The 22833-nt window shown below is 43.1% G+C and overlaps 1 protein-coding gene across 7 annotated transcripts in view; it reads right to left on the reverse strand.

Moving 5' to 3' along the window:
- Positions 1-12359, reverse strand: part of LOC137372378 (LIM and calponin homology domains-containing protein 1-like) — a 503856-nt gene extending 491497 nt beyond the window's left edge. For all 7 annotated transcript variants that reach the window (XM_068036287.1, XM_068036300.1, XM_068036294.1 and 4 more), the window contains exon 1: positions 12097-12359. In XM_068036287.1, the coding sequence (XP_067892388.1) occupies positions 12097-12195 (99 nt within the window). In that variant the 5' untranslated portion in view covers positions 12196-12359. The remainder of the gene's footprint in view (positions 1-12096) is intronic.
- Positions 12360-22833: the final 10474 nt, after the last annotated feature.

Genomic DNA, 22833 nt, shown 5'->3' on the forward strand with positions numbered 1-22833 from the left:
CCCTTTATGGTCCATATCCCTCAGTTAAGTTCACTGCCTGAACAATCTAAGAGAGTTTATTGCTTTCTTTGTAAAGAATCTTTGCATATTAGGCCAATAAGATCTAATACAGGAAAATGGTCAAAATAATCTATAATGTTCCCTTATTACAATTTCTTTCCTTTTTCCTCATGTTTGGCAAATTACCAGCAGCAGAGATCCAAATCCTCACCAGGATTGCCATGCTGTGAGCAGCATGCAGCAATGTATGTGTCAGTAAGTCATTACATCTGGACCCTCATCTGACATAAAGGGCTGGATTTTGTTGTCCCAGCACAGAAAATGGCAGCCGCCCTGCATAGGAGCCGTGCTAACGGCCACTTAACATATTGACGGCAGCCGCTCCCGTGGCCCCACCCCCAATCAAGTGACAGGGGAGGCATTAGCGATGCCATTTTTAAAAGGCTGGCAGCCCTGCAAACAGTTTATAATCATGCACAGTTGGCCGCTTCCCCCCCATATCTACAAAATAGTGCATAGTTGACCCCTTCCCCCCGTTATCCTTACACACAATGCAGAGTTGGCCCCTACCAGCCCCCCACCCCACACCCCACCGTCTATACTTAGAATGCAGCAGTGACCCCTTCACCTCCTCGGTGGCGCCAGCTTCGCCTGGACAGGAAAGCAATGGTGCGTGAGTGCCACACTTCATGCTGAAGATCGAGAACGGATGGAAAGATCTCAGCGGATGACATGGTAATGTATGCAGATAGGTATTTTAAATATTCAAATCAGGGTCCCATCGCAGAGTGGCGGAGGGGCCGCCAAGGAACTTCCCCACCGCCGGGAAGAGAAGGCCCGGCAATCCCGACGTCGGGTTCCGTGGCGGCCACTGCCGCTCCGATTCTCTGGCAACCCTCCCACTGCCGTGAAACCCGTGCCGGGCTGGGAACAAAATCTGGCCCAATTGTTATGCTTTCAGCAGTTGAACATTTACTGCATTAAGTGTAAAGCAGTGAGAAATGTAAAGCATGGAGGGAGAACAGTCCAGGAACAGCACATTAGATCTCCAGAGTCAGTGTATGGCCTTTTAGACAATAAGTGAATCCCATGGATAGTTGCCAATGAGCTGTCATCTTAGCATGCCAAGAATTGATTTGGTATGAAAAACAGAACATTGAAAGCTAATTGTAAATAAATCGAACACATATAAACATTCCATAGTTTAACAAATCTTTGTTTTAGTTATGGCCTACTTCTGCTCCTAATTCATATGATCGTTTTCAGGGGTAGATGGGAGTGTGGAATCTGAGACACAAACAGATCGACCATGATCTTATTGAATGGCAGAGCAGGCCCAAGGGGCCGAATGGCCTACTTCTGCTCCTAAATCGTATATTCGTATGTCCGTATGAGATTTTGTTTGCAGCAGACTTCGGGCACTTCAAACTTTTGGCTTCTTACATGTACCAGAGTCAGGATATTCCCGAATTAGTAAATATTTCTGAGTTTTGTTGTCAATTTTTTTAGCAATATGAAACTAGCCAACAAAATATTAACCACTTGTAAATTGATAGATTAACTGTTTATTTTGCTTCCATTATTAGAACCAAATGGGTATTATTATACAGTCAGTACTGATACCAACTGTAATCCTGTCTAAATTATTCGTATTGGCACATTTTTTCAGGTGTCACTTATCTGCTCATTCACTTGTGATTAATAGAAACGCTCATGTTTCCAAATAATTTGGTAACTTTTTTTAATTGTTTGATAAATCTTGTGAGGGATGTTAGCACTTAAGCATGCAATAATTTCCCAATTCAGTGTCAGGATCAATCACCCCAAAGTCAAGTGTGGCATGGTAAGCTCTAGAGTTTAGCTCCAGCCAATACCTCCATTACAATTCTCTGGTGTTCTCTGTGACATTGTCCTATCAACACCTTCTCTTTGGTTATCTCTTGCCCCACCCCTGCTTTACTTGCATAAAACCTTTTACATTTCTAATATTTGACAGTTCTGATGCAGGGTCACTGACCTGAAACGTTAACTCTGCTTCTCTCTACACAGATACTGCCAGACCTGCTGAGTATTTCCAGCATTTCTTGTTTTTACCTCCATTATGATAGCAGATAAAGGAGTTGTATATATAAAAATGCATTGGTCATGTTTTTAAATGGTTTGATCATTTTTTCCACAGAAATTATTTAGAGAAAACATCTACTTTTAAGTGTGATGTGTAAAAATAGTGCATTTGCACAGGTTAACAAGGAAGGCGACGAGCATTTGGAGAATTAAAGTATACTTTTACTCAGGACAATCAAGAACAATGTGGGAGTTGTTACCACATTGCAGGGGCTCCTGACAAGCATTGACAACATAGGGGGATACAATCATAGAAAGATTACAGCACAGAAGGAAGCCATTCAGCCCGTCATGTCTGTGACAGCACTCTGTAAAAGCAACTTGGCTAGTCCCACTCCCCCACCTTTTTCACGTAACCCTGCAATTTTTTTCTCTTAAGATAATTATCCAATTCCTTTTTGAAAGCCACAATTGAATCTGCCTCGATCACACACTCAGGCAGTCTGGTTCTTTTGCCAATCATCTGCAATCGGTGTCCTCTGATTTCAAAACTTCCCTCAAATGGGGGGAACAGTTTCTCCCTATCTACTCTGTCCAGAGCCCTGATGAATTCGAACCCTCAATTAAATTTCCTCTCAACCATCTCTTCTCTAAGAACAGCCGCAGCTTTGCCAATCTATCCACATAACTGAAGTCTCTCATCCCCCGTACCATTCTCACAAATCTTTTCTGCATCCTCTCCAATGTCTCTACATCCTTCCTAAAGTCAGTGTCCAGAATACTCCAGTTGAGGCTGGCTGAAACAGTGTCTTATAAAGGTTCCCCGTAACTTCTTTGCTTTTGCACTCTAAGCCTTTCTTTATAAAGCCTAGGATCCCATATGCCTTGTTAACTGCTTTCTCAACAATTTGTGCACAAATACCCCAGGTCCCTCTGTTCCTGCAACCCCTTTAGAATTGTATCCTTTATTTTATGTTGCTTTTCCTCGTTCTTCCTAGCAAAATGTATCACTTCACACCTCTCTGCATTAAATTTCATCTGCCACGTGTCCACCCATTCCACCAGCCTGTCTATGTCCTCTTGAAGTCGCACTATCCTCCTCACAGATCACAATAATTCTAAGTTTTGTGTCATCTGTAAATTTTGAAATTTTGCCCTGCTCACCCAATTCTAGATCATTAATATAGATCGAGAAGAGCAGCGGTCCTAATACCAACCCCTGGGAAACCCCACTACTGTTTCCTGTCACTCAGCCAACTTTGCATCTGTGCAGCCACTATCCTTTTATTGCATGGACTTCAACTTTGCTGACAAGCCTATTACATGGCACTTTATCAAATGCCTTTTGGAAGTCCATGTGCACCACATCAACCGCATTACGCTCATTAACCCTTTCCGTTACCTCATCAAAAAACTCAAACAAGTTAGGTAAACATGATTTACCTTTAGAAAATCTGTGCTGGCTTTCCTTAATTAATCCACATTTGTCCAAGTGACTGTTAATTTTGTCCCGAATTATCATTTCTAAAAGCTTTTCCACCACTGAGGTTAAACTGACTGGCTTGTAGTTGCTGGGTTTATCCTTACATCCTCTTTTGAATAAGGTTGTGACATTTGCAAATCTCCAGTCCTCTGACAGCACCCTTGTATCTAAGTAGGATTGTTAGATTATGGCCAGTGCCTTCGCAATTTCCACCCTTATTTCCCTCAGTGTCCTCCGACACAGGTATGTTGGCCTTCATAGCGAGAGCATTCGAGTACAGGAGCAGGGATGTCTTGCTGCAATTATACAGGGCCTCAGTGAGGCCACACCTGGAATATTGTGTGCAGTTTTGGTCTCCTTATCTGAGGAATGATGTTCTTGCTACAGATGGAGTGCAGCGAAGGTTTATCAGACTGATACCTGGGGTGGCGGGACTGATGTATGAGGAGAGATTGAGTCGTATAGGATTATATTCACTGGAGTTCAGAAGAGTGAGGGGGGAATCTCATAGAAACCTATAAAATTCTAACAGGACTTGACAGGGTAGATGCAGGAAGGATGATCCCGATGGTGGGGGAGTCCAGAACCAGGGATCATAGTCTAAGGTTACTGGGTAAACCTTTCAGGACTGAGATGAGGAGAAATTTCTTCACCCAGAGAGGGGTAAGCCAGTGGAATTCGCTAACACAGAAAGCAGTTGAGGCCAAAACATTGTATGTTTTCAAGAAGGAGTTAGATATAGCTCTTGAGTCTAAAGGGCTCAAAGGGTATGGGCCAAAATGTGAACAGGTTACTGAGTTGGATGATCAGCCATGATCATAATGAATGGTGGAGCAAGCTCGAAGGGTAGAATGGCCTACTCCTGCTCCTGTTTTCTATGTTTCTATGATGCATTCATCTGGTCCTAATGATTTATCATCTTTAAGTACAGCCAGCCTCTCAAATACCTCCTCTTTTTCAATTTTGAGTCCATCCAGTGTCTCAACTAGCTCCTCTTTCACTACAACTTTAGTAGCATCTTCTTCCTTGGTAAAGACAGATGCAATGTAGTCATTTAGTTCCTCAGCCATGCCCCATGTCTCCATGGGTAAATCCCTTTTTTTGTCCCTAATCGGCAACCTTTTCCTTTTACAACCATTTTACTATTTATATGCCTAAGAAGTCTTTTGGATTCCCTTTTATGTTGGCTGCCAGTCTCTTCTCACACTCTCTCTTTGCTGCGCTTTTTCCTTTTTTCACTTCCCCTCTGAACTTTCTATATTCAGCCTGGTTCTCCTTTGTATTATCAACCTGACATCTGTCATATGCACCCTTTTTCTGCGTCATCTTACTCTCCATCTCTTTCATAATTCAGGGAGCTCTGATTTTGTTTGTCCTACCTTTCCCCCTTGTGGGGATGTACCTCGATTATACCTAAACTATTTCCTCTTTAAAGACAGCCCAATATTCAATTTTGCCTGCCAATCTTTGATTCCACTTCACCTGGGCCAGATCTGTTTTCATCCTATTGAAATTCTCTCTCACCCTCCACCCCTGCAATTAATTATTTTTACTCTGGATTGCTCCTTGTCCTTTTCCATAGCTAACCTAAACCTTATGATACTATGATCACTGTCCCTAAATGTTCCCTTACTGACATTTGATCTACTTGACCCACCTTATTCCCCAGAACCAGATCCTTTCTCATTGAACTGGAAACATATTGATGTTGAAAATTCTCCTGAATACACTTTAGAAATTCTTCCCCCTCTCTACCCAATTACATTATTACTATCCCAGTCTATATTAGGATAATTAAAGTCCCCTATTATAACTACTCTATAGTATTTGCACCTCTCTGTAACTTCCTTGCAAATTTGTTCCTCTATAGCTTTCCCACTTGTTGGTGGCCTATAGAGTACATCCAGTCGTCTAATGGTACCATTACTGTTTCTTAACTCTAACCAAACAGATTCTGTCCTTGGTCCCTTTAGGACACATACATGCACTGTAAACCTAATTTAGTCCTTATTGCATTCCGCCTTATTCTCACCCCACTTAATACCTTATTATTTCATACTCTAGCGCTCTCCCAATGCCTTGTGCCCCTTTTTTATTCCTCTCTAATGTTACTTTCTGGTTCTCATTCCCTTGCCAACCCTCCTCAATAGTGCTAGCAAACTGCCCCACAAAGACATTGGTCCCAGTTCTGTTCAGATGCAACCCATCCGGCCTGGAGAGGTCCCATCTCCCCCAGAACTGGTCTCAATGTCCCAGGAATCTAAAGCCCTCCCTTCTGCACCATCTTTTCAGCCATGCATTCATCTGTTCTATCCCCCTATTTCTATGCTCACCAGCACATGACACTGGGAGTAATCCTCTGAGGTCTTGCTCCCTAAAATCAGCCTGCAGGACCTCGACCCTCTTTCTACCTATGTCGTTGGTACCAAAACGGACTACAACTGCCGGCTGTTCATCCTCCCCTCTCAGAGTGCTCTGTCGCTGCTCAATGACATCCTTGACCCTGGCACGAAGGAGGCAACATACCATCCTGGATTCCGGTCTAGAGCCACAGTAACACCTGTCTGTTCCCCTAATTATAGAATCCCCTATCAGTATTGCTTTCCGAATCTCCTGCCCCTTATACAGCTCAGCCAGCTGTTCTGCCTCTGGCTGCATTCCCCAGAGGAACCATCACTCTCACCAGTCAGTTGAACAGCAAGATGCACTCAGGGGATTCCTGCACTACCTGCCTGGGATGTCGCTTTCTATTGACTCTTTCATTAAATTATTTTCAAAGGGAGGGGACACAATGGCAGGTTAAGACAGAAGAGGAAGGGGGGATGTCAGGAACTAAGTCCCAGGTTCCTGTGGGGGGCAGGAAAAAGAATAGCAAAGGTGGTAAGGCAGTCAGGTTGAGTCAAAGGGAAGGCTGTGAGTGCCGTTACTGAGGTAAAGAAGCTAAAAATGTTGGAGGATAGTTACAAGACATCGGCCCCTAAATTTATTAGCGTCTGAAACGAGCACAATTCTGGTGGGGTGCAGGAAAGCAGAGGCCTAAAGACCTTCTTAAATTTGTCCTTATGCCTTGTAATAATAATTCAGCTGAGATGTGGGCACCAATCCGCTCGCCTGATGCAGCAAATCTGTCAGGGCCTGATCAATTTTGCTCCATGCTAAGGTCCACAGATATGTCCCAGGGGAAATGAGGCAATTAGGTTGGGGCAGCAAGGCAGGGTTGGCAGCATCTCACAGTTGTTTAAGGGAGTACTCCTGTTTCTTCCAACTCCACAAGAAATAATACTCCTTTAAAATTTGGGGCCTTTTTTAATGGCCTCCAGCAGTCCCTTTAAGGTACATTGGTTAGGGGACGCATGACCTAGAAATACTAGTCGAAGCTTGACCACGAGTAACTTTGCACTGGCCAGAATACCAATGCAGATCAGTCACAGGCCTCTGTCCAGTTTAGATCCTAAAAACAGGCTCAGCAATGTTAAATTTGGGCCCTATCATTTAAGCAAGATGATCCATTGATGTAGAGAAGCATGGTGTGTTCTTTATTTTGCATCAGCAGGTGAGAATAAAGTATACTGATTGAACTAAGTGAATCTGATCATAACTGTTGTTCTGTACATTCACTCATTGTGAAATAAAGCAGCTTAACAATTCATATTAACACTTGCTTCAAAATGATTCTGAGGTCCCTCTTCAGAGAGATTGAAAGGCACATATGAAAGGCATGAATATCCAATTTAGGACACAAGAGGCATTACACTCAGTTGCACTATCATATAAGCCTTTCCCCACAAAAAGCAAGACACTTAGACTGCATATAATATTTCCACTGTGAGAGCATCCTCCATTCTGCTGTCACTGTGCCAAGTGGGAGAGACTAAGGGCAAATCCAACAGCCCAAAACTGGGCATCCATGAGGTATTGTGAATGCCATGAAAAGTCCCATTATCAACCATAATGGAATCCAGCATGAGTGCAAGAGATAAGGCTGAAGTGTTTTCTGCAGTCTCTTATGTGTGCTGAGCTTAAAGACTGCCATTATATTATTTTCTTGCTGCTGTGGGCATTACAAAAATGACCATGGTTCTGAAAACTGTTACACCATCTTTGAAACTCACCAACCCACCCCAGCCCAACCCTCAGGTGTCCTGGATTGCTAGGAACAGTTCATTTAAATGGCACAGAATACAAAGATACGTAACGCTGGACTATTTCTTGGCAGTTTTTGTAATTTTTTTTCTTAATGAATCTAGATTCTCATGAAACTTTATGCCAGTTATTCTACGTTAATTATTTTTTATCCCAGCACCATTATTAATACAAATGGATCTCCTGATGGGAATTCTCCAAGTTGAATTGAACCATATAAACTAACTATATAAACTCAAGCTGTTGACACTTTTTTAAATTCATTCTTAGGATGTGGGCATCACTGGCTATGCTAGCATTTATTGCCCATCCCTAATTGCCCTTGAGAAAGTGGTGGTGAGCTGCCTCCTTGAACCGCTGCAGTCCATTTGGGGTAGGTACACCCACAGTGCTGTTAGGAAGGAAGTTCCAGGATTTTGACCCAGCAACAGTGAAGGAACAGCGATATAGTACCAAGTCAGGATGATGTGTGACTTGGAGGGGAACTGGCAGGTGATTGTGTTCCCATGCAACTGCTGCCCTTGTCCTTCTATGTGGCAGAGGTCGTGGGTTCGGAAGGTGCAGTCTAAGGAGCCTTGGTTCGTTTCTGCAGTTACTTGCCACTTATCTGCCCAAGCTTGGATATTGTCCAGGTCTTACTGCTTTCTACATGGACTGCTTCAGTATTTGAGGAGTTGCAAATAGTGCTGAACATGGTGCAATCATCAGAGAACATCCCCACTTCTGACCTTATGATTGAAGGAAGGTCGTTGATGAAGCAGCTGAAGATGGTTGGGCCTAGGACACTACCCTGAGGAACTCCTGCAGTGATATCCTGGAGCTGAAAAGATAGACCTCCAACAACCACAACCATCTTCCTTTGTGCTACGTATGACTCCAACCAGTGGAGGGTTTTCCCCCGATTCCCATTGACTCCAGTTTTGCTAGGGCTCCTTGATGCCATACTCGGTCAAGTGCTGCCTTGATGTCAAGGGCATTCACTCACACCTCACCTCTTGAGATCAGCTCTTTTGTCCATGTTTGAACCAAGGCTGTAATGAGGTCAGGAGCTGAGTGGCCCTGGCAGAACCCAAACTGAGTGTCACTGAGCAGGTTATTGCTTAGCAAGTACCGCTTGATAGCACTGTCGACGACACTTTCCATCACTTTACTGATGAGCGAGAGTAGACTGATGGGGTGGTATTAGCTGGGTTAGATTTGTCCTGCTTTTTGTGTACAGGACATACCTGGGCAATTTTCCACATTGCCGGGTAGATGCCAGTGTTGTAACTGTACTGGAACAGCTTGGCTAGAGGCGCAGCAAGTTCTGGAGCACAGGTCTTCAGTACTATCGTCGGAATGTTGTCAGGGCCCATAGATTTTGCAGTACCCAATGCCTTCAGCCATTTCTTGATATCACATGGAGTGAATCGAATTGGCTGAAGACTGGCATCTGTGATGCTGGGAACTTCAGGAGGAGGCCGAGATGGATCATCAACTTGGCACTTCTGGCCAAAGATTGTTGCAAATGCTACAGCCTTAACTTTTGCACTGATGTGCTGGGCTCCCCCATCATTTGAGGATGGGGATATTTATGGTGCCACCTCCTCCTGTTAGTTGTTTAATTGTCTACCACCATTCAAGACTGGATGTGGCAGGACTGCAGAGCTTAGATCTCATCCATAGGTTGTGGCATCACTTAGCTCTGTCTATCACATGCTGTTGTGCTGTTTGGCATGCAAGTAGTCCTGGGTTGTAGCTTCACAAGGTTGACACCTCATTTTGAGGTATGCCTGGTGCTGCTCCTGGCATGCTCTCCTGCACTCTTTATTGAACTAGGGTTGATCTCCCGGCTTGATGGTAAGGGTAGAGTGGAGGATATGCGGTTACAGATTTGTGGTTGAGTACAATTCTGCTGCTGTTGATGACCCACAGCACCTCCTGGATGCCCAGTTTTGAGTTGCTAGATCTGTTCAAAGTCTATCCCATTTAGCACGGTAGTAGTGCCACACAATATGATGGATGGTATCCTCAATGTGAAGACGGGATTTCGTCTCCACAAGGACTGTGCGGTGGTCACTCCTACCAATACTGTCATGGACAGATGCATCTGCAACAGGTAGATTGGTGAGGACGATGTCAAATATGTTTTTCCCTCTTGTTGGTTCCCTCACCACCTGCCGCAGACCCAGTCTAGCAGCTATGTCCTTTAGGACTCGGCCAGCTCGGTCAGTAATGGGGCTACTGAGCTGCTCTTGGCGATGGACATTGAAGTCCCCCACCCAGAGTATATTCTGTGCCCTTGTCACCGTCAGTGCTTCCTCCAAGTGGTGTTCAACATGGAGAAGCACTGATTCATCAGCTGAGTTGGGGGAGGAGGGGGGGGGGGGTGCGGTAGGTAGTAATCAGCAGGAAGTTTCATTGCCCATATTTGACCTGATGCCATGAGACTTCATGGGGTCTGGAGTCAATGTTGAGGACTCCCAGGACAACTCTCTCCTGACTGTATACCACTGTGCTGCCCCCTCTGCTGGGTCTGTCCTGCCAGTGGGACAGGACATACCCGGGGATGGTGATGTTGGTGTCTGGGACATTGTCAGTAAGTTATGATTCTGTGAGTATGACCATGTGAAGCTGTTGCTTGACTAGTCTGTGGGACAGCTCTCCCAACTTTGGCACAAGCCCCCACAAGGAGGATTTCGCAGGGTCGACAGAGCTGAGTTTGCCATTGTAGTTTCCATTGACATGTTTGGAAGAAGAGGAGGGTTTTTGGAGGAATATCAGGCAGTTCAGACTTCTCAAAAAATTCTTTGAGCCCCCCCCCCCCCCCCCCCCCACTGCCAGGATATTGTGAGAGCGCCCCTGCTTTGTTTCAAATAATGTCATCTGAAAGGACAGCCAGGACCTCATTTTAATATCTCATTCAAAAGACAGCATATCTAATAGTTCTGCATTCCCTCAGTACTAGATTAAACTGCCAACCTTGATGTTGTACGCACATCTCTAGAATTGGGCTCGAACCCTCAATCTTCTGGCTCAGAGGTGAGTGTCTTACACTTGAAAACAGCCATGCATATATTTTTTATTACAATAGCCCAATGTTGCTTTTCATTATGACTTACTCTGCGAGCTTTTAAACAAATGGAAAAGATTACCATAAACCAGTTCACTGAGGTGGCACCTTTTAACAAATGCTGCTGGAGCACAAATTTCAATGACGCTTTCACGTCCACTGGCAGATATGACCCCGACACCAATTACAGAACTGTGTAAAGCTGTTAATTGCAAGGTTCCTTGCTTGACATCAATGCACCTTTAAGTAACGTGTTAAATTGTATCGTTTATTTGTAAATAAATATACATATGGAGAGACGGGGGGGGGGGGGGGTGCGGAACGTGTTTATTTTTGAAATGACACATCAAGATAGTACATTACCTTCCTTTGACTCGCCTCACTAAAACCTGCCTGCTGGCCTGCCCTGTAGTTGTTTCGAAGGGAGGTCCAACACATTAGAGTGGGCGTGTCATGGAAAGTTCTCCAGGCTTTTCAATGGCAAACTCAACAACAGGCTCTATGGATCATTTCGCTCGCCAGTCAGTCACCAGCCCGAGGGAAAGCAACCCGCCTGCCGATCTCCTCCTCCCCGTCGCTCTTTCCCCTCAATTGCACAAGCGATCAGTGATCACTAAAATGCACCGACACCCTCAGATTCTGCAGCTGCTTTCCACCGCCTCAGTCTGCGGCAAATCCACCATATACTTGGCTCTGAGCCTCAGGTATTACACACTCCGTGCTATCACCAATAATGTATGCAGTCCTCACCTCCCAACGGCATCATCTTACAAAGTGGTTCAGCATCATTATATCACGGGTGATAATCTTTTCGCTTCGTGGAAGATATAATGCACTGAATGTAAAATTGGCTCATTGATTGTAAACACTACCACTAGGTTTGCTACTGCACTGAAAATTACATTGCAAGTGTCTGTCTCTGTCTAAGGTTATTTGTCAGCTCCTGGCGGTGCTCGAAGCAGAATACGCAAAATATCAGCTAAATGCCGCATGCATCCGAGCTCCCCACTCTCTCAAACTTCCTCTTACTGTCACTGATCGGATGGTCAGTCAGTGAGATCTCTTAACAGGGTAACATTAGTAAAGAGTTCCATAACAGCAAGTGTTCTCCTTACTCAAGGTTACCAGCAGTTTTGTTTTAAAGTACATTTGAAACCGTAGCTTCTATTAAACTTGCCACAGAACCAGTGACACCAGCGGCTTTTACTCGATGCCTTTCAGTTTCTATTTCTGCAGCTGTCCTGGTAACACATTTTATTTCGGGCACGTCGAGCAGGAATACGCTTTTAAAAACAGATCGTGATCTTCAAATCGCCTGTCAACCTCCACTTAAAATGCAGACCCATCAACTTACTTCTATCCAGTGTTGAGCTTCGGTGAAAGCTGGTCCTGGACCGGAGTCTTGCTGCTGATTCTCTCCCCATTCCAGAGCTTTGGCGCTGGGACTGGCCATTTCCAACCCTGCAGTTCTCAAGCACTCCGACTGAATTAGAATTAGACAGATCCTAGTAACACGCTGCTCTCAACTCTCTGTTTCAGACTGAGGTTTTTTTTTAAGGGGGGAGGGTGAATAGCCGCGATTCTTGTGTGACTCCCCCCCCTTGGCTTGTGCTGTGCTGATCAGATCTGAAGAGACTGGCCGCTCGGCGCCGTACAGTGCACCACTGCTAAAAATAAACATGGCAAATCCAGCGCGTTTTATCCAATACAAATCCAGGGCCACCACCACCTCCGACACCTAGAGGGATGTTTCCGGGACTTTAGTGCATACAGTCAGGCACATTAGCTGGATGTACCAATAATCTATTAATTTAATGTAGTAGATGTCATGGAACCAGTTGAGAAGGACATTCAATGAGATTGAAAAGAGGACTGCTTGCCTTGGGCTGTCCAATGCTGCTGTTTATTTTCATTGTTTTTGCCTGTGTGTGACAGGGGAGAGAGGTGAGGGGCCAGCAAAGCTGCTGGGAAAAGCAACACACCAGAAATGAATTACATGCGCTGGTATTAACTAAGTGAAACTTTGATTTCTATCAGTTATAAGTTAACTTATGTGGGCCTTTGGTTTGCTTCATCAGAAATGTCAACTTTTTTACGTCGGAGTGAAGCTCATTTGATCTTTCACACACGTGTTACCAGTAGTAGCGGCGCCATCCTTCCTGATAATCTACCTCCCCATCGTGTTCATTTCTGAAGACAAACTGGATCCCTGAAATCAAAGGCCAAACCGTTCTGCTGCTCAGTTTGTCTCCAGCATTGATAGAAATTACATTATATTCATCATCTAACCCGTTATTTGCGGAGGTGCATTATTGAAATCGTCAAGAAAAAAACACCTTGCAGCATCATTCGGCGATTTTGCGTATTAAATAAAACGAGTTTTACAGATACACAGAATATCTTAATGCGCCTTGTTTTTTCACCGGGTCTCCTGTCTCTGCTGTAGATCCATACCAAATATTGATATTTTAGAGGTTACTTCGTTAACAAATTTACAAGCTCCCAAACATGCAGGGCTACACGAATATCAATTGATGGTACATGTTATAAAAGCAACACCTGCAAACCAAAAGAAATGCTCATTCTTTCACAAATATTAAAAAGTAGGTTAAAGTTTCCGCTATAAAGCCTTGGTCAGAAAAGGGGTTTACAGCCGAAAGGTTAGCGTATTTGTTCAGAAAGTGGTAGATCTTATTTCAGATATCGGCATTTGTAATCGTTATGTTTTTTATTAAAAAGAATCGATAATTCTTATAATCGTCACAAATGTGTAGGATGTACAAATAATGCCAATCCGCTTAATGTTAATGTTGTTGCCACTCATGATGTCCATTGTTTTGCTGTTCTTTCAGGCAGAAGAGTGATCGACTTACCCTGTGACTGTCTGCGCTTCCCTCTCGCCATGGCAACAGACCTGTTCAGTATCTGAGTGAAGATTGCCCCCTGCTTGTGAACTAGGAACAGATACTACGTCTTTAAGGATCTTTGTTTCCAGCCGGTTGGCTTTTAATTTTGGGTAAATTTCTCCATAAGAATCATGGGGAAAACGTTGAAAATGATGAAAACAAAAGGGGAAAATCTGATTTTAGAAAATCTCTGCAAAAATGTTTGCACAAATACCGGATCTATACGGCAATGGGGAAAATTGCCCACGTGTGTCCTCTACACAAAAAGTAGGACAAATCCAACCCGGCTAATTACTGCCCCATCAGTCTACTCTCCGTCATCAGCAAAGTGATGGAAAGTGTCATTGACAGTGCTATCAAGCAGCACTTGCACAGCAATAACCTGCTCACTGAGTTCAGTTTGGGTTCCACCATGGCCACTCAGCTCCTGACCTCATTACAGCCTTGGTCCAAACATGGACTAAAGAGCTGGACTCAAGAGGTGACAGTGACTGCCCTTGACATCAAGGCAGCATTTGACCTTGGCATCAGGAACCCGAAAAACTGGAGTCAATGGGAATCAGAGGGAAAATTCTCCACTGGTTGGAGTCATATATAGCACAAAGGAAGATGGCTGTGGTTGTTGGAGGTCAATCATCTCAGCTCCAGGATGTCACTGCAGGAGTTCCTCAGGGTAGTGTCCTAGGCCTAACCATCTTCAGCTGCTTCATCAATGACCTTCTCTCCATCATAAGGTCAGAAGTGAGGAGGTTCTCTGATGATTGCACAATGTTCAGCACTGTTTGCGACTCCTCAGATACTGAAGCTGTCCGTGTCCATATGCAGCAAGACCTGGACAACATCCAGGCTTAGGCTAAGTGGCAAGTTACTTTCGTGCCACACAAGTGCCAGGCAATGACCACCTCAAACAAGAGAGAATACAACCATCTCCCCTTGTCATTCAATGGCATTACTATCGCTGAATCCCCCACTGTCAACATCCTGGGGGTTACCATTGACCAGAAACTGAACTGGAGTAGCCACATAAATACTGTGGCTACAAGAGCAGGTCAGAGGCTGGGAATTCTGCAATGATTAATCCACCTCCTGACTTCCCAAAGCCTGTCCACCATCTATAAGGCACAAGTCAGGAGTGTGATGGATTACTCCCCACTTGCCTGGATGGATGCAGCTCCAACAACACTCAAGAAGCTCGACATCATCCAGGACAAAGTAGCCCACCTGATTGGTACCCCATCCACCACCTTAAACATTCACTCCCTCCACTACCAATGCACAGTGGCAGCAGTATGTACCATCTACAAGATGTACTGCCGCTACTCACCAAGGGTCCTTCAACAGCACCTTCCAAAACTGAGACCTCTACCACCTAGAAGGACAAGGGCAGCAGATGCATGGGAACACCACCACCTGCATGTTCCCCTCCAAGCCACACACCATCCTTACTTGGAACTATATCGCCGTTTCTTCACTGTTGCTGGGTCAAAATCCTGGAACTTCCTTCCTAACAGCACTGTGGGTGTACCTACCCCAAATGGACTGCAGCGGTTCAAGAAGGCGGCTCACCACCTTCTCAAGGGCAATTAGGGATGGGCAATAAATGCTGACCTAGCCAGTGACGCCCACATCCCGTGAAAGAATTTAAAAAATCTCTGGAAGTACTGCATGCAATAAATCTGAAAATATTGTAACTTTCTTTCCTGTCTCTGATCCCTTTGTGTAGGTGGTTTTCTGTCTCCCCTCTTCTGCTTCTATCTCTCTTTTTACTGCTTTTCACTAGTTGACACTTTTATTTCTTTCTTCACCTCTTTACCTTTCAGGTGGGAGGTAGTAAATGATTTTATATGGTGGGGGGAAAAGGCATCAAGGACTGCTGGCTACAATTGAGGTGCAAAAGTTACATTTGGGGTGGAGATTGTGGGGAAAATGAAGCTCTCAACTTCTCTGTTCTCATCCCCTTCCTCAATCTTATATGCTTCCCAACAACCACCTTGTCCCATTGTATTTCCAATCCCTTCACCTTCCATTTCTACCCCTTCACCATCCCACTGCCCATACCTCTTATTCCCTTCTCACTCTCACTGCTAACCCAAATTCCACCTATTCAAATTACCCGCTCAACCCTGTATTCTCCTCATCCCCTTACACTACTTTTTTTTTATTCATTCATGGGATGTGGGCGTCGCTGGCCAGGTCAGCATTTATTGCCCATCCCTAATTGCCCTTGAGAAGGTGGTGGTGAGCTGCCTTCTTGAACTGCTGCAGTCCATTTGGGGTAGGTATACCCACAGTGCTGTTAGGAAGGGAGTTACTGTTACTCACTTCAGTCTTAGTGTCGCATCTAATTTCTCCACTCTCACTTCCTCCCCAAGGGTGGATGCCAGGAAACCATGGCCACCACCCCCACCCCCAACATTCAACTACTTTCCCTGCTCCCCAGTCCTTCCTCCCTCCTTATCTGTTCCCTCAAAGTTTTGTTGTAAAAAGAAATCAAATAAGAATGAGGGGGAAATCACCTCTGTCTTTCTCTCTATTTGGGACTCTATCACTCTTTGTCTCTGCCTTTTTTTCATGGGTGTTATGAATTATAATTTCTCTCTCACTGGTGTAACAATTAGCATTGAGCTTTTCTAACCATCAGGAGGAGATAATTAGTTGGCTTCTCGATACCACTGGCATTTTTTTGATTGAAAATTGAAGTAGCTTGAAATGAAGAGTTTTTTTTACCTAATTTTCTTTCCTTAGCTTCAGTCTCTCTCTCTCTGTCTTACCTGCTATGTCTCCCTCAGAAATACAAAACAATACCACATATATAATGACAACAATGATTTTTTCTCATTATCTCACACACATTCACATAAATGCCTGCGTCTATTTTTTAAAAAGGGTATATTCATTCTCCTCCTCTACAATGTTATTCGAAGAAAAACTATTGAGCATAAAGTGCATTGAGGAAAAGAAAAAGAATCTATTCACACAACTGCCTGAACAGTACTAATGCAACTTAGGAAATTAGGTACACTCCACAAACTCACACTGCACAATGTAAATTCGGCTCAGTCACTGCCCTGGGCAAAAATATAAGGGGAGAAATTCATTTGCAGTGGCAGTATGCAAAGTTAAGTTGATTCCCTGGGGTAGGCAGTGCCATGGACTGCCAACTGTGCAACCCACATGACATTCTTCAATTATATCAATGAAGAATGTCATATGGGTCGCACAGGGAGCAGCCCACAGCGCTGTTTACCCCTGGGGAAATCGACATAAGCCTGCGCAGCACTTAGACAAACAAATTTCTCCCCCATAAAGTCTAAGCTTAGATATTTGGGAGAGGCCGAGACCTACAAGTAAAAACTGTAATGAGGACATCAAAAAGGTGAAAAAAGTCTATTCAATGGATAAATGTAATCATATTACTATGAAAATTATTTTAAATTTTGTTTCAACCCCTGTTTAGGATATTAGAAATTTCAGATACTGAGAAAAATTGTTTAAAAAAATCCAACAGCATTTTGAGTATTTATGCAATCTCAAGGTAATATGTTCCCACCATAAAGCAGCAACTATGTGTGTTTCACAATGTAACATGTAACACCTTTAACATGAAAATACCTATCACAGCTAGCGTTCTCAATCAGCCAGGATTGTACCAGAGTCTCCAGCAATTAAAGATAAATCTGGACACTACTGGGAGCATTCCATATTAGCAAGTCATTAAAAAGTCATGGGGTATTGTCACACTCACGGAGGGAACAGTGATGAAATATGGAATGAACTGGATGAATTATGAAAGAAAAGTCAATTGTTGAACTGAACTACAAAAAAATTGACTCATTTGTGCTGCAGGCAAGGGGGAATAGAGGTTAGATGACCACTCCTGTACTGTCCAAAAACATGCTTGTCTGTTGAAGATGAAACCCATTATCCATGTCTGAATTACTTTTGGGGAAAACACATTGAAATGGAAAACAGCTCATTCCATGCTAACCACTTCTCTTTGCAGGAATGGAGCTAACAAAGACTTTGACAGACAGACTGACTCTGCAAGCAAGACTAAAATAATAGGTGTGAAATAACATTACTTTCGCAGATACCATCATGTAACAACGGTTCCCATATCCTGGAACATTGTATGAATCACCTGAGGGGAGACAGCCCTTAGTCGCCTGACCGACACCCAAACCTGACAAGTTTCTACCTTAAAAGGTATCTCCCCGGAGAGAAAGAGAGAGAGAGAACAGCAAGAGAAAGCCTTTTCCAGCCCGAACAGCTAAGCAGGAGCCCTGCTGATAACATCTTTTAACTACTGCAACAGAGAAATTGCAAGGTGACTTTGGAACTAACAATCTGCGAAAGTGAACCAGGATTTCCACCTCTGACCTCGAACTGAGGCTTAATCATAAGGCATCTTCACCCTTTTCAAGACAATGAACATTCTGGCATGCACCACTGAAAGATTTTCTCCTGAAAAGCTTCTAAAGGTTTTTAAAACAACCAACTCTTTTCCAACAATTGGACTCCAATTGCATGCTACCCTCTACCCTATCTTTTCTTGTGTGTTTGTGTATGTGTGTGAGTGGATGAAATCATGAAAATTTTTCAGTTATTCTGTAAAAAATAAATATTTATATATTTTTTTTAACCTATGAGAAAATCTGTTGCTTATATATTTAGTTGACCCTTAAAACACTCAGGGACTAAAACACTATTTTTTAAATACCATCTGCAGTCAGTTGAGAGGTGAAAATTGGAAGTTAACCACACCACTTCCCACCTGTCCATAACAGGCATTAAAAGAATTGTGTGTTTTATCTTCATTTTCTTTACACACTTTTTTTATTACTATAGATTCAAAAATATTGGTGTTTGAGAAAAGGTGATTTGACTGGACAGGGTGAGAGGTCACATGATGAAATGTCCAGGAATACATTCAATTAAAGTTGGCAACCTTGATCACAGCACTATCTCTGGGAGTAACAGATATGAGTTTCAATGAAATGCATCCCCAATACCAAACATAATAAACAATATATGGATACACATGTAATAGATGTAGTTTCCTAACATGTTCTTCCGGGCTTATTCAATTAAAAGGCACATTTATACTACACATACCAGTTTGAGGCTAGAAACTGCTTCGAGGAATATGGAACAAACAAATCAAATTAATTCAGATGGAAAGTTACCAAACAATTATGTGTATCATGGCTCCTTCTATGATTGCAGAAAGATCTCCTGTTCTGCTTTCAAACTCTTTCCATTAGTGGAGTTTATTGATTAGTCTCAGAAATTACACTTCTGTATTTTATCTTTGATACAGGAAATTCTCTGGTGTGATCAGTGCTGTATTGATTAAGCATTCTTCCTTGAAGTTTTCCATATACAAATGAAGATTATGCTCCATATGACAAGCACTTGACTCTTTTCATGCACTAGCAAGTGTTCAGCAATATTACAGATTTTGATGTCATCAATTCTGACAGGGCCAGGACAGGTGGGTAGTGGTTTTCTCCTTGAACCGATGCAGTCCTGTGGTGATGGAGCTCCCAAAATGCTGTTAGGTAGGGAATACCATGATTTTGACCCAGAGACAAGGAAGGAACAGCGATATACGTCCAAGTTAGAATGTTATGTGACTTGGAGGTGATGGTGTTCCCATGGCATTACTGCTCTTGTCCATTTTGATAGTAGAGGTTGCGGAGGAGGGAGGTGTTATTTCAGTAAAATAAAAGCAAAATAGTGCAGATGCTACATCATTCATTTTTTACCATGTGCCTACCCACTTTTTTTTTGTCATGTTTGTGCTTTGGGTCAGGCTGTTCTATTTTTCTGTCAATTAACACCCTCTCTGCACTATGCTTTGTCTTTTAGCACACCATTAACATACCATTTGCCTTTGCTCCATGGCCTTCTGGTCAGTTATTCTCTGTAACCTTATCCTATCAACACCTTCTCTTTGGTTATCTCTTACCCCACCCCCGCTATATTTGCTTAAAACCTATTACATTTCTAGTCTCTGCCAGTTCTGATGAAGGGTCACTGACCTGAAGCATTAACTCTGCTTTTCTCTCCACAGATGCTGTCAGACCTGCTGAATATTTCCAGCATTTCTTGTTTTTATTGTTGTTTCAGTAAGCTTAGTGAGTGCTGCAGCACATAATTTAGAACCAAACAGCAAATGCAAAATACTGCAGCCACAGTGAAATAGCGGTGGATGGGGTAAATATTGAGTCTAGTGACAGGTTCACCGATCAAGCAGACTGTTTTGTCCTGGCTGAAACTGAGTTCTTGAGTGTTGTTGTGGCTGCACCCACCAAGGTGAATCACACTTCTGTCTTGAACCTTGCAGATGATGGAAAGGCTTTGAGAGGTACGGAGGTGACCCACTCATGGCAGAGTACTCAGCTTCTGCCATGCTCTTGTAGCCACAGTGATGGGGAACTCAGTGATAGTGGTGCCACTGCAGCTCAGGGAGATATGACTGGGCTTTCTCTCATTGGAGATTGTTATAATGTGGCAATTAGTGGCACACTTGTCAACCCAAACCTGAATATTGATTAAGTCCTGCTGGATGTTGTCCTGGGCAGCCTTATTATTGAAAGAGTTGTAAATGATGTATAAACCACAAAATCCACTTAGAATTGACCACCCTTACCTCCAATTTCATCATTTTGCACCAAGGATCACACAGGTGCATTTTAGAATAATTCTTGACTAATTTTTTTTATTCTTTCATGGGATGTGGGCAAGACCAGCATTCGTTGCCCATACCGAATTGTCCTTGAACTGAGTGGCTTGCTAGGCCATTTAAAAGGACATTTAAGAGTCAACCACATTGCTGTGGATCTGGAGTCACATGTAGGCCAGACCAGGTAAGGACGGCAGATTTCCATCCCTAAAGGACATTAGTGAACCAGGTGGGTTTTTACGACAATCGATGCTAGTTTCATGGCACCATTACTGAGTCTAGCTTTCAATTCCAGATTTTTATTAATTAATTGAATTTAATATCCTAAGCCATTGTTTTGTTCACCAGGAAATTCAGGATTTTACTTCAAAAGTCATGAAAGTCTGATTGCTGTTTGACCTCCCAAGGAAAAGTTTTATTCATCTTTGGAGCAAAAACACAAGTTACAACATGCTTTTACATAGCAGCTGTTTAGTGTATTATCAGTGCAACATGACACAGGCGGAAACTATTGCAACAGACAGTTCCAGACCTTTCAAGTGGTTCTAATTTTGGGGACATTGCAGTTCCAATATTAAGTAATGTGACTTCCACTTGCACAGGACCACTGTTAAAATTCCAGCTTTTAATAGACCTTACTATTGTTTAAGCAGTGTCAAAAACTGTTGCTCAATTGTTGATAGCATACAACATTGTTTTGCAATGTTACTGTGGCAAATGGTAAAGGACAGCAGCTGGCAGTATGATGATTGGGCAACTAACAGCATTGCTAGCCACATGCTGGGGGTTGGCAACAACATCAAATAGTTGGGCTACGGGTGGAACAAGAGCAAAACAAATTGGAATCTGGGGACTAGAAGAGTGCACTGCACTAGTGGTCCTCAAATATCTATATATAATAGTGTATGGCAGCCAGCCCAGAACTGAGAAGAAATGAAACTTTGTTCAGTAAGGACTGAGTTGACACTGCCCAAATTGATTTCATGTAATTCACTTACAGATAGTATGGAGAAGGTGTATTCCAAAAGTCTCGGCTGAATTCCAATGAAGGTCCCAAACATGAAAGGACAGCGTGCCCATGCAGTGCACTAATTAATCCCTAACTAATTGATCATTTATAGTCAAACTTGTCTGCAACCTACAATCTCTTTCATAAGCAATTAATGATTCAGTATTTATTCCAACGAGTTAATTAACATTTAATGATTTTTTTTAATAGGAACAATACGAACATGCATATGAACATAAGTACTAGGAGCAAGAATAGGCTAGTAGGCTATTCAGTCCCTTGAGTCTGCTCTGCCATTCTATAAGATCATGGCTGATCTGTTTGTGGATGCAACTCCACTTTCCTGCCTATCTCCGATACCCTTTAACTCCCTTGTTTGTCAAGAATCTATCTACATCTGCCTTAAAAACATTCAATGACCTTGCCTCCACCGCTCTCCAGGTAAGAGAGTTCCACAGACTCACAACCCTCTGAGAGAAAAGATTTCTCCTCATTTCTGTCTTAAATGGGAGACCCCTTATTTATAAACTGTGCCCCTAGTTGTAGTCTCTCCCACAAGGGGAAACATCCTTTCCACATCCACCCTGTTAAGTCTCCTCAGGATCTTATATGTTTCAATAAGCTCACCTCTCATCCTTCTAAATTCCAACAAATACAGACCCAGCCTGTCCAACCTTTCTTCATAAGATAACCCTCTCATCCCAGGAATCAGTTGAGTTAACCTTCTCTGAACTGCTTCCGTGCAATTATATTCTTTCTTAAGTAGGGAGACCAAAACTGCACACAATACTGTAGATGTAGTCTCACCAATGCCCTGTACAACTGTAGCAAAACATCTCTACTTTTATATTCCATTCCGCTTGCAATAAACGACAACATTGCATTTGCCTTCTTAATCACTTGCTGTACCTGCATACTAACTTTTTGTGTTTCGTGTACCAGGGCACCCAGATCCCTCTGCATCTCAGAGTTCTGCAATCTCTCACCATTTAAATAATATATTGCTTTTCTATTCTTCCGAACAAAGTGGACAAGTTCACATTTTCCCACATTATAGTCCATCAGCCAAATCTTTTCCCACTCACTTATCCCTTTGCAGACTCCTTATGTCCTCTTCACATTTTACTCTCCTATCTATCTTTGTGTCATCAACAAATTTAACAACCATACATTCGGTCCCTTCAACCAATTCATTGATATAGTTGAGGTGCCAGCACTGATCCCTGTGGAACAGCACTAGTTACAGCTTGCCAACCTGAAAATGATCCATTTATGCCTACTCTCTGTTTTTGTTAGCTAAACAATCCTCTATACCTGCTAATATGTTAGTTTTGTTTAGTAACCTTTGATGTGGCACCTTGTCAAATGCCTTCAGGAAATCCAAGTACACCACATCCATAGGTTTCCCTTTATCCATGTTGCTTGTTACTTCCTCAAAGAACTCCAATAAATTAGTTAAACACGAGAGCCCTTTCACAAAACCATGTT

This window comes from Heterodontus francisci, chromosome 1, assembly GCF_036365525.1.
Source record: "Heterodontus francisci isolate sHetFra1 chromosome 1, sHetFra1.hap1, whole genome shotgun sequence".
In the NCBI taxonomy this organism is placed as follows: Eukaryota; Metazoa; Chordata; class Chondrichthyes; order Heterodontiformes; family Heterodontidae; genus Heterodontus; species Heterodontus francisci.